This window comes from Arvicanthis niloticus, chromosome 1, assembly GCF_011762505.2.
Source record: "Arvicanthis niloticus isolate mArvNil1 chromosome 1, mArvNil1.pat.X, whole genome shotgun sequence".
NCBI lineage: Eukaryota > Metazoa > Chordata > Mammalia > Rodentia > Muridae > Arvicanthis > Arvicanthis niloticus.
This window is the reverse complement of record NC_047658.1, coordinates 107,139,174-107,151,966: the sequence shown is the minus strand read 5'-3', so window position 1 is coordinate 107,151,966 and position 12,793 is coordinate 107,139,174. Positions and strand designations below refer to the sequence as shown.

The 12,793-nt window shown below is 42.6% G+C and overlaps 1 protein-coding gene and 1 pseudogene across 33 annotated transcripts; one reads left to right on the top strand and one right to left on the bottom strand.

Moving 5' to 3' along the window:
- The first annotated feature begins 961 nt into the window (after positions 1 to 961).
- On the top strand, positions 962 to 5,500 carry LOC117724339 (olfactory receptor 13G1-like). Of its 33 annotated transcripts, none has more exons than XM_076913014.1 (5): positions 962 to 1,072; positions 1,484 to 1,537; positions 1,995 to 2,063; positions 2,700 to 2,890; positions 3,644 to 5,500. In XM_076913014.1, the coding sequence occupies exon 5, from the start codon at positions 3,778 to 3,780 to the stop codon at positions 4,738 to 4,740; it is 963 nt and encodes a 320-aa protein (XP_076769129.1). In that variant the 5' UTR covers positions 962 to 1,072; positions 1,484 to 1,537; positions 1,995 to 2,063; positions 2,700 to 2,890; positions 3,644 to 3,777; the 3' UTR covers positions 4,741 to 5,500. The 33 variants fall into 33 exon arrangements, with proteins under 33 accessions (XP_076769129.1, XP_076769114.1, XP_076769091.1 ...); XM_076912999.1 differs by lacking the exon at positions 2,700 to 2,890 and adding an exon at positions 2,341 to 2,481; XM_076912976.1 differs by lacking the exon at positions 2,700 to 2,890 and adding an exon at positions 2,282 to 2,481.
- A 5,721-nt stretch (positions 5,501 to 11,221) lies between these two features.
- LOC117719702 (olfactory receptor 13A1-like) lies at positions 11,222 to 11,862 on the bottom strand (annotated as a pseudogene).
- Between the last annotated feature and the right edge of the window lie 931 nt (positions 11,863 to 12,793).

The following is a 12,793-nucleotide window of genomic DNA, read 5'->3' as shown; positions in this document are numbered from 1 at the left end:
GGAGAACCCTCTAGTATTTTTCAACTCCTCTATAAGTCTGAAATTCTTTCAAAATGTTCCTGACAACAAAAATTTTAGGTTATGATGCACTGGCAATGCCCAACAGTAGGAATACCAAATAAAATGAAAGGAGAAATTACTGTCCTAAAAGCTGTGTGTGTGTGTGTGTGTGTGTGTGTGTGTGTGTGTGTGTCTCTGTATTATAAATATTAGTGAGTATAGATCTTAAAAGTTAAAATACAAACACTCATGTTGCTTCCAAATTTTAAAATTTAAAAGTTAAAGAAAAAGTATTTCCTAAATTAAAGACACCATTTTCAACTATATTCTGTTTATGTATCCGGTGAAACTGAAAACATTTAGTATCCCAAAACCTTTGTCTTGGGAAGGAAGGAGGAGAATGTACATGGGAATCTGAGGGCCCATGGCAGATACCTTTTTTGAGGAGCAAGGCTTTCATAGCAACAGTTGGATGAGTGCAACACCCCAGAGCACTGACTTGCTACAGAAAAGCCTGGGATTTTGAACTCCTGCCTGCTCCAGCTCACAGTGTGACTCAACCCTGTCTAACACTATGAGTAGGAGATCCCTTTCCCACACAAACTTTGTCATCACAGCCTCAAATGCAGGCAGTGAAGGCCCCTGATGTTAGAGAAGTCTGAGATCCTTTTCTGGAGAAGTTAGCCAGTGAATACCAGCCCCTGCGCCCTCCCCTGCTGTGTTTTCAACAGTGACTTGAAAGAGAAGTGAGCTGTAGCTGAGAAAGCATGAGTTCCTGCCACAGCAAGCAGAAGCAGTATCCTTCCCATCTGCCCTTGGGACCAGGCCCCTCTCCACCTTCACTTTCCACTTGACAAATAGCTGCAAGGCCACCTTGGCCAAAGCCCTGAGGCAGGCCTCCCATGGGGTATGGCTGCCTTGGGTTGCATCATACAGCCAAAGCTATCCAGATTTAAGCCAGGATTACCTGAAGCAAACAGACACCTCTGTGCTCCTCAGGACCAAGGCTTCCCCGCAGCCCAAATGGTGTGGTGAGGACATGACCTAGATGTTCATCCTTTGTAGGGTCCAGGTACATCTCTCTAGGCAGGAGCTGACAACCCTATGTCAAAGTCCTGGGGACTCATCTGGAAAAGATGCTTAGTTGTAATGTGTATTGCTGTTTTAGTTGGCTATGTCTCTTTTTTCCTGTCAGCCATTCAATCAGGAGACTCATTTATAGAGTCTGGGGGGCTGGCAAGTTAGGACTATAGTCTCTCTGATTTCAAAAGAACAAAGATGTGTTTCTGTGTGTTTCTGGAGAAGGATCAGTAGGTCCAAGAGCTATCACAGAGAAGTAAGGCTGGAGGGAAGGAGTAACGGGGTAATAGTGCAATCCTCTCCTCTCTTCTCCTCTCCTCTCCTCTCCTCTCCTCTCCTCTCCTCTCCTCTCCTCTCCTCTCCTCTCCTCTCCTCTCCTCTCTTCCCTTCTCTTCTTTCTCAGGTTCCTTTCTACATACTTTGCTGGACACCCAGACACATGTTTTTGGACATACAGGTAGGTTTTATACCCATGTGATGCTTCCAGACTTTTGCAAATGGAAATAGTTTCTTCCCATATAGATTTCATCTTTCTCACTCAAAGATATACAAAAAAATGGCAGAAATGTGCTGGTTGTAATTTGGGAGTAAGTTTCAATCTTTCAAATAGGAAGTAGAAAGCCTATGTGGGGCTTGTGTTTGTATATTCAGCGGCAGTTCCTGCATCAAGCTCCTTAGACTCCGTGGAGCACTCACTGCCATTTCACCTTCATCCTAGTGGGGACAGCCTAATGAGGTCATGCCCCTTTCCCCAGGATGTGGAATTGTCCTCAACTTCATTCTCTTCTTCTTTTGTCGGGCTGCTTAGACAGAACAGATAGCAAACTGCTCCTGACCCCTCTGCATAGGCAATGGGAGGGCAATTATTAGGGGTAAGTTTGGAGCAGGGAGCACATTCTCATGCTGTTTGACAGTGGTTCATCTCTCAGATGTGTGAATCCAGACTCAGGGGCATCCTCAACTGCTGCTGGCCGCAAAGACTGGTAAGGAGAGGGATGTATGGAGTTGGGTCGACTTCAGTGGACAGAAAAATAGAGAAGTTCAGATGAAACTGCATTTGATTAATCAACAAGTATTATTTAGAGTAACAATTTTCTAGGGAGTATGTTAGACCTGTTTTTGTAGGGTGCTTTTGTTTATCTCAGTCCCCTGTATTTTGTCTGTAAAATCTGGCACTGAGTCTACAATTCTTGGTGTTCAGGGACACCATGTGCACATCCCAACTGCTATCCAGTGACTAGAAAACTCTTTGTGAAACAGAGGGGATACTGGTCGTGTGAAGCAAGATTTGAGGCCATTTGGAAGCAAAGAATGAAGGTCAACTCCAGGAAAATGTTCTGAGGACTACTAGCCCAAGCTATACCAGTATTAATAACATTGAACTTGGTTTGCTGGATGAAGGTAGGAACAGAGCCAGCACAGCATAGACACCCACACCCCTCTCCCTGAAAACCCTTCTGGAGCACTGTGGGATGAACTAAAGGAGGTGGTACATAGTGTGTTTGCAGTTCCAGTAAATGTGTGTCCAGGATTATTTTCTGTTTTAGAACATTCTTTTCTAGAAATATGTAAATGCTTTACTCAAGGACCTGAAATGTCTTTTCATGCTGCATTGAAAGCAGGGTGAGAGCAGCCTGAGCACACTGTTCATGTGGCACTCCCCATTGGAAGGTCCTGTCCCGTGTCACCATCATCCTGGCCTTAGCTTCTGATTCATAAATCACACTCATGGACCTATCCTTTACTGTACCCCAATTGGCAGAGTCTGGTTAGTGGGAAGTGACAAGTGACCAGTATACACATAGTCCAGGTGAGCTAAATCTTGGTAACCACAGCTCCCTCCTCTAACAACAGAAGGCTGCTTTCTCAACATCTGGGGGCCTGTGTAGTTCAGATACATGCTGGACAGGGACAGGCAATGGGAAGTCCTACAGGGGTTGTTTGATTTGTTTAGGTGACTCTCTGTGTAACTTTGCAGGAGCTGGGGTTGGGATCAGCTGAGTTCCTATGGCTCAAACTGTTGAAAGACACCCTAGGGACCCCCAGGAGATCCAAGTTTTCTTCACAAGTTGTATATGAGCCTTGATTATTATCCTCTAGCTTTATGTGCTAGTGGAATAGAGTTCTAAGGTAGGAAGTTCTTGGTTCATTGCTGTCATCTGGATGAGAAGCCACATTGTCATAAAGACCACACTAGGTTCTGTCTCCAGAGAGACATTCAATTAATGCTCTGTGTATTATTCCCCAACTCTAGGACAGCAGCCAGCACCAGGGTAAACCCTTCTCACTGCCCCTTTTCTCAGCTTTTTCATGATTATTCATGTCTTCCCATTATCCACAAGACAGTCTCCAATAACTATGTCCTGGTTGGCTTATACAAGCATGGCAATCTCTCCCACCTTGATGGATAAGCTACAGCTTGTATGAAACAATTTGCACAGAATCCTTCATTCAGGCTCCACCCATGTTCACAGACTGAGTCTGTATGGGGTATAACTTTGACCTGCTAGTTTCTTTAGTCTGTGAGCCATGAGAATAAAATTAAACCAATTTTTCTTATCAGAACAGGTTCCTCGTTACATAGAATTGATTGTTACCAATGCTTTAAAATGATTTTGAGTTCATCAGACTAAAGATCACTACGTGTGCCAGAGGCCCAAGGTGCAATTCTCATCCTTAGCCTAGACAGTGCTTCCCATGGCTCCGGTAAACCAGTCGGCTGTGACCATGTTCATCCTGCAAAGCTTTGTTGATGACCCCTTGGTTGAGGACACCCTCTTCTGCCTCTTCTTTGCCTTGTTCATAGCAGCCATAGCTGGCAACGGCCTGATTATCATAACCATCCACAGCAGTCCCAACCTCCACACGCCCATGTACTTCTTCCTAGCCAACCTTGCCCTGATGGATGTGATATGCACTGTGACCGTCTTGCCCAAAGTCCTGCAGAGCCTGGTGGCAGAGAACAGCATTTCTTATGGGGGATGCCTCACACAGATGTTCATCTTCTCCTGGGTCCTGGGCTCTGAGCTTCTGCTTTTCTCTGCCATGGCCTATGACCGCTACCTTGCAATCTGCCGGCCATTGCACTATGGTACCCTCATGAGTGGCAGAGCCTGTGTGGCCCTTGCAACCTTTGCGTGGTTCACTGGAGCTCTCAATTCCTTGGTGCTCACTTGTCTGGTGTTGCCACTGTCCTTCTGTGGTCCCAATCTCATCACACACTTCTTCTGTGAGATCCCTTCTGTGTTGATGCTGTCCTGCAGCCCTACTTTTATCAACAACGTCATGACTGTCATTGCAGACATGTTCCTGACAGGCCTGAACTTTTTATTGACCATGACATCCTATGGTTTCATCGTCACCAGCATCCTACGCATCCGCTCAGCTGAGGGCAAGAAGCGTGCCTTCTCCACCTGCTCTGCCCACCTGGTTGTGGTCACCCTTTATTATTCCACTGTTCTATACACTTATGTCCGGCCAGCCCTGGGAACTGCTGGACTCCTGGACAAGGTCATTTCTGTTCTGTACACCACTGTGACCCCATCTCTGAACCCCCTTATCTATACCCTGAGAAACAAGGAATTCAAAACATCCTTTAAAAAACTCATTTTTCTATTGAGAACTTTGAGTTTGGAGATGAACTCTAGAAGCAGTGGGTAACAAGCTAAAAAGGTCACCCAAGTCCTGTGAAGTTATAGCCTGAGTTAATTCTCCAAAGTTTGTACTGTCTTCAAGATAATAACAGAGTTCTGCCCTTTTAAATGTTTTCAATAACTTTACTCATTTCTACTTTATCCTTAGAAATGTATGCTTATAAGTTCAGTACTAGTAAATGTTAAGATATTTCTATGAGTAAACAAATCAAATCTTGTTAAATATTGAGTGTTGTCCTTTTCATAATCCTATTTAAAAATTCCTGATCTTCTGTGGCTTTGGCCACAAGTAAATGTTTAAAGAGACTAAGAAACATGACTACCCGCACACACACACACATATGCTTTGGACATTTTCTGGCCTGATTTGACCGTTTCCATTTTTCATATTATTATCTCACTGTTTTTCCTGTTGCTTGGTTTACCAAACAGTTTGAGGGAAGGAGATTTCCATAGAGGAACTGTGTTCAGGGCTGTGTCTGGGAGCATCTGATCCCTATTGAAATGTCTCTTATCTCAACATTCATAGATGTCAGACCAGAATCAGACATTGGCCAGGTGGCTTCTTCTCAGATCCCGTGTCATTGCAAAGGTTTGCTAATTCATGACTCTAACTTTTACCTCATCATCAACTTTCTGCCTGGAAGAGTTTTGTGTGGCATGCCCATCCTTCAAAGTTTAACACTTCATGTTGTATGCAATGTTAACCTGACATGAGCTCTATTCTACTATGACAAAAACTCAGAAATAAAAAGCTTATCAAAACATTCATAGTGATGCGATCATGTATACTTTGACCATTTCATACACTGTGGTGTTGTTCTATATGTTACATTTCATACACTGTGGTGTTGTTCTATATGTTACATTTCATACACTGTGGTGTTGTTCTATATGTTACATGCCATCATCTGGGCTGCAGCCAGATGTCTGGACCTAGAAATCAGCATCTGAATGCACAGTGCATAAAACCATCCCCCAACAGTTAAGTTGTTAGTATAAGATCTCTTTACACAGAGATGTAAAGAGTGTGTACATAGAGTCATGTGACTAATACAAATAGACTCATGTTACATAGAGTCATGTGACTAATACAAATGCCATGTCAAAAAACATGATTACCAAATGAGGTAAATAGAATGGAGAAAATTAGAAAGTAAAAAAAGACCATGTCAATGAATCATGGTATGATGATTTATTTGCTTGTGGACTAGATTGACTAGATTGATCTCCAACAATAATGTTTACACACACTTCCATGATTATCTGTAAACTGTTTCCAAAAAGGAATGATTGGGTAGCTGTGCCCACATGTACTGGGGACAGGCAAGTGTGGAACACAGCAAGAGGAGAGACAAGTTTAAATTCCTCTGTTCCTTTTTAACTGAATGACTATTGAGTAAAGGCAGAAAGAAAGACAGACAGAAAGAAAGAGAAACAAAGAAAGGAAGAAAGGAAGAGAAAGAAAGAAAGGAAGGAAGGAAGGAAGGAAGGAAAAAAGAAAGAAAAAAAAGAGGAAGGAAGGACAGAAGAAAGAAAGAAAGGCTTCCTAGAATTTAATAAAAATGAATGCACAGTATACCCAAAATTATGGGACATGATGAAAGCTGTGCTATAGAAAAGTTCATAGCACTAAATACCTTCATAAAGAGATCTTATACTAGCAACTTAACTGTTGGGGGATGGTTTTGTGCACTGTGCATTCAGATGCTGATTTCAGGGTCCAGACATGTGGCTGCAGCCCAGATGATGGCATGGTCAAGCATTTCATGTCTCTATTTTATGTAAATTGTTTTCCATTACTTTGATTGGTTAATAAAGAGCTGGTCAACTACTTAGCTGGTTAGAAAAAAATAGGGTGGAACTTTAGATCCCAGACCAGGGTCCCCAGAGGAGATGAATGGACAGAGAAGTACCATGAGGAGAGGAAGATGTAGAGAAGACATGCGGTGAGACCAGGAGGATTCGACATGAGAGAGCAGTCATTAGGACACACATGCTCTTTTCTTTTTTTAATTGGATATTTTATTTATTTACATTTCAGATGTCATCCCCTTTCCCCACCCCCTTCCTTTTTGCTTTTATACCATTTTGATTACATGGAAGTATTAAGGTCGATTCTAGGTTGAGGGACTAGCAATACAATAGATGCAATAGTCAAGGAACAAGCAAGACAATAAACACAAATAGCCAAAGAACAAGCAAGTCAATAAACAAAGTTCTGTGATTACTCCTGTGATCACTATTTCTAAGGGCTTATCATGATGACCAAAATATCTGAGCCTACTTCCCTGTCCTAGCGCTAAGTCATTTTCATGTCTGAACCCTACTTCTTTGTTCTAGCCTAAGATTTAGGTTCCTGACTGAAATTACTTCTTTGTTCTAGCCCAATATTTAGATTCCCACCTGAAATTACTTCTTTGTTCTAGCCTAAGATTTAGATTCCTGCCTGAAATTACTTCTTTATTCTAGCCTAATGTCAGACTCCTGCCTGAAGCCCACTACTTGTCCTTGGCCAATGTCATATTCCTGCCAAGCAGCCCATTTTTTTTGTTCTTGGCCAATGCCAGATTCTTGCCAAGCAGCCTCAAAAGCTCTCTGCCTCTCCCCTTTTTTATTTCATAAACAAGACTAAACCTGTCTTAGGTTGTTCTGACAAGAATGCCTTCCTTACCCATCATGGAATATGCATTATCAAAACAAATGCACCTCTGTCTTAGGTTGGTAAGGCTCTGTGCAGAATCTTACCCATCCTTGGTTTACCAGCCTGTTAAACTAATAACTCTGTCTGGGGGTGGGGGGGTCCCATTTCAGTTCAAGCCATATACTTTGGCTGCCAACATGATGTTGTTTTAGACAAGCTTTAACATGATGGGCAGGAATTAAAGTATTCCCAGAACAAAAAGGGATAGCATGATCAAGCTATATATGCCATTCTTAAAGCTCTTTTCTAAAAGGAAAATGAACAATGAATTCATCTGGCAGAGTGAAGAGGTGTGGGGGTGGGAACTTGAAGGAGTGGCAGGAAAGGAAACTGAAATTTGTATGTAATGTATGAGCCATGGCAGACTCAGATATAGGCAAAGAACAATTTGACTAGGTAGTAGCAGCCTAGATGGATTAGAATAGATCACGATCTGCCCAGCTATTATCACTTGTTTCTGTTTCTTTATTTGGATGCTAAAATGAGTTAGATTGAGTGTAGAAATGCCCTGCAGTTATTTGGGAGCAAAGCAGGGCATAGGACCTCCCTCCCAGCAGGAATTACTTTTACACTTAACAGCACACCTAAAAGCTGTAGAACAAAGAGAAACAAGCACCCATGAGGAGTAGATGGCAGGAAATAAACTCAGGGCTGAAATCAACAAAATAGGAACAAAGAGAACAATGCTAAAAATCAAAGAATCACTGAAACAAAGAATTGGTTCTTGGAGAAAATTAGCAAGATAGACAAACTCTTATTCAAGCTAACTAAAAGACAAAGACGGAGAGAGAACATCCAAATTAACAAAATCACAAATGAGAAGGGGATATAGCAACAGACACTGAGGAAATCTAAAAGATCATTAAGTCATACTTCAAACATCAATACTCCTCAAACTTGAATCAAAACTACAAGTGACAACTCATGCTGACAAACTTGTACAGCCACTATGGAAACCAATATGCTGGTTCCTGATAAAATTGGGAATTAATCTACCTCAAGACCCAGCTATACCACTTCCATTATGCCACAAGGACACTATGTTCATAGTGACTTTATTCATAGTAGCCAGAAACTAGAAACAACCTAGTTTTCCCTCAACTAACAAATGGTTATACAAAATGTGGTACACTTACACAATGCAGCATTACTTCGTTGGGTAATGGCTTCATAGCATTGGCAAGAAAATGGAAGAAACTTAAATAAATCATCCTAAGTTAGGAAGCTTAGACCCAGAAAGACAAACATGTTATATGTTCACTTATATACAGATATTAGCTGCTAAGTAAAGGATAACCATGCTAAAATCCACAGACCCAGAGAGGCTAAGTAACAAAGAGGTCTTAAGGAAGAACACATGAATCCCCCTGGGAAGTGAAAATAAAAATAAATTTTGTAGGTAGACAGGAGAGATTGGGCTGGGGGCATGGAGGAAGAGAGTACAGGGAGAGATGACTGGAATTGAGATGTGCTGTGAGGAAAATGTAGAAATATAGTGCAGTGGATACTCTATGGAGTATATAAGGGTGGGCCTAGTAAAGGCTCTTAGTTATGGGAGTAGAGAACCTGAATCAGCCAGCTTCTTGTAACTAGGCAAGACTTACAGTGGTAGGACTGGAGCACCAATCCAGACACAAAGCCTTCAACCTATAATATAGCCTTCCTGCAAGATGTGCTGGGGTAATAATGGCACAGAACTTGTGAAAGTGGCCAAACAATGATTGGTCCCATTTGAGGTCCATCCTACTAAAGGGAGCCTATTCCTGAATCTGCAGGAACTAGAGACTCATTAGCCTAGAGACCTAGGATAGAGCCAAACACAACTGGCACAAAAAAAGAGGGGGAGGGAAGGCAAGGGAAGGCAAGGGAAGGCAAGGGAAGGCAAGGGAAGGCAAGGGAAGGCAAGGGAAGGCAAGGGAAGGAAGGCAAGGGAAGGAGGGCAAGGGAAGGAAGGCAAGGGAAGGAGGGCAAGGGAAGGAAGGCAAGGGAAGGAAGGCAAGGGAAGGAGGGCAAGGGAAGGAAGGCAAGGGAAGGAAGGCAAGGGAAGGAAGGCAAGGGAAGGAAGGCAAGGGAAGGAAGGCAAGGGAAGGCAAGGGAGTCAATGAAATGATCCCTAATGGTATTCTGCTATATTCATATACCGGTGCCTAGCCCAACTGTAATCAGAGAGGTTTCAATCTAGCAACTGATAGAAATACATGCGGAGATCTACAGTCAAATACTAGGTGGAGCTCTGAGCGCTCTGCAGAAGAGGGAGAGAAAGGGTTGTAGTAACCAGAGGGATTTTGTATACAATGAGAACACAGCCTACAGACTCGACTAAGCAGGGATCATAGGGGTTCACAGAGACTGAAGGGGCTATTATGTAGCCTTATGGATCTGATCTAGGTTCTTTGACTATGTTATGATGTACATCTTAGTGTTCTTGTGGTACTCCTAATGGTGGGAGTAGGGGGTTGTCTCTGACTCTTTTGCCGGCCCTTAGGACCCCTTTCTTCCTACTGGGTTACCTCATCCAACCTTGATATGAGGGATTTTGCTTAGACTTATTGTAGCTTGTTATGCCTTGTTCGGCTGCTATCGCTTGGAGTCCTGTTCTTTTCTGAAAGGAAATGGATAAGGAATGCATCTGGCAGAAAGAGGATGTGGGAGCTGAACCTGGAGACATGGAGGAAAGAGAAACTGAAGATGAGATGTAATGTATGAGAGAAGAATAAAAAAATTCTCAGTTTCCCAACTGCTTCGAGATAAGAAAGCATCTATGCCACATATTCTATTGCTTTGAGAATCTGCATTCAGTGATATGCCACATTTGTCTAGTAAAGGGAGAGGTAGGGGACAGCTGAAGTACAGCACTTGACCACATATAAAGTAGGAAGAAGACACTGAAGACAGACTGTTTATTTACCAATATTCATATTGAGATAATACTGTATACATATAGACAGTGGCCCTTTCTCAGAAGAATTGTTTAATGAAAATAGTAGTAGCTAATAAACAAGAACTCGTCTCAGAGAAGTTTTGGGCCCCATTTTGGCCCTGGTTTGGGCCTTGTGGACAAACCTGAGCCTGGCTTGAGTTTTGAGACCTATCTCAGTCACTTTTGTACTGGTGTGACTCAGCAAGACCTATTTGGCCCTGCCTCTGCCCCGCCATTGCTAATGTAGAGTTTTGCCATTGGTCCTGTCAGTCACTCCATACCGTCTGTCACCCTTCCTACGTCATCTCACCTCACCAAAAATCACCCTCCCTATGCTCTGAGTTTATATAAGTCAGAGGCTGAAGCATCAAAGTTGAGTTCCTGCTTCAACAAGACTCCCGGCCCGGTGTGTTTCTTTTGGGCTGTCAACACTCACCATCCCACTTATCCCCAAAGAGATCCAGCAGGACTGGGACCAGGACCACTCTCCTCTTGCCTAGGCCTGCCAGCAAGGAGCCAACAGAGAAGCAAGGCTCTCTTGTGTCCTTTGGGAAGGCAAAATGACTTTCTCTGTGAAAGAAGAACATCTGTCAGGACTTGGGGTGATGTTGATGTGAATTAAGCTTTTATTTTGTGTACATAATCATAGATTGATCAAAACAATGAACACAGAACAAAAAGCTCATGTGCAGGTCCTGAGTTTAAAGGTTCTTTTCTTTAATGGCCATAACCAAGCCACATGGCTATGAAAATGCTTTTAGCAGTGCAGGTGAGAAATGACCTTACATTGTCAGAATGGCCTGCAAGAATGTGTGTTATTCTTGTTCATCAGTGTGTAAGGTTGAGAGGGAGACTTAGAGCCTGCTATATCACTTCAGGTGAATAACTTTTTCTGGACTGTAGTTGGGAGCAGGCACAGAACTTGGATGAGTAATAGAGAGAGATCACAGTGATGTAGATGAGCAGGAGAAGGCCTTCTGCTTTCCCTCAGCTGAGTATATGTGCTAGATGCTGCTGCTGATACAGCCATAAGACAACAGGGAGGCAAAAAGTGGTGCCTCTGAAAAAGTCATGGGAGTCATGATGTTGTTTACAATTGAGGGTCTGCAGGAGAGCAGTAAAACTGGCAAATCTCATAGAAGTGGGTGTCCTTGGTGTCACAGAATGATAGCCATCTCATCAGACCAACATTGATGGAAAAATTTAGAGCACAGGTGGACCACATGCTTATAGTCAGGTCCCTCATATTATGGGTTAATTCTAGAGCTGTAGTGCAGAGGAAAGCAAATGGCTACATGGTGGTGATCATAGGCCATGACCACAAACAGCAGCAGCAACTCAGAAAGTATGGCTCACACAAGGAAAAAGAACTGAGCCATATGTCCCTGGAAAGAAGTGGTGTTTTTCTTAGCAATTAGACCAACCAGTACCTTATGGCATACAGATCCAAAGGAATTATCACAACATTTCTCATGAGCCTTATGGTTTACAGGAGAGAAAGACATTTTTTTCAGGAGCAGTCATAGACTGGAATGCTCTGAGAACCTCTATAGTAGGATCTCAATCACCAGTGTCTGGTTGGAGCTCAACATCAGTATGAACTGTACCCAAAACACTGCTGTGTCTTCAGGAATCTGAGAAAAGTTTTATAGCTCATGATTTCAAAGTTTGATTTTTATATTTGATTACTTTGAAACTTGTCCTGGTCTCAGAAAGATGAAGAGTGCATGTGTTTCTACCATGGGAACATTTTTTTAAATCTTTACTTGCTGCCACACTCCATTTTGAAAACTATGGATCCTTATTATATTTTTTTTACTTTCTGCCCTTTAACCTTCCATCCTATAGCTTTAGGTTCTGAGACACATATATCCCTTTCTCATCTCCATAAATGTATAAACAGAGTAGAAGATGTCTTGCTTCATATCTGCCTTCTCTTTACTGATTAATTACCTCAAATGGTGTGCTTTGCCAAAGATATAATGGAGACATCTTTGTGCCAATAACTTAAACAGCAGGTGTTCTTCTCACCAGTGGTACCATTCAGAGAAGAAAATGCCGAGATGGTGTCTTAGTGCTTCCATTGCTGTGAAGAGATATCCTGACCACGGCAATTCTTATAAAAGAAAATATTTAATTGAGGCTGGCTTATAGTTTCAGAGGTTTAGTCCATTATCATCATGGCAGAAAGCATGGAAGCTTCTAGGCAGACATGGTGCTGGAGAAGGATCAGAGTTCTACATCTTGATCCACAGGCAGAGAATGCTATACTGAGTATAGCTTGAGCACCCTCAAAGCACCTGCAAAGTAACACACCTCTTCCAACAAGTAGTTGCATTCCCTATGGGTGAAACATTCAAAAACAACCTGAGTGTGTGGGGACCATACCTATTCAGACTACCACATTCATAGCTTTTGTGATTTCCACACAGCCTG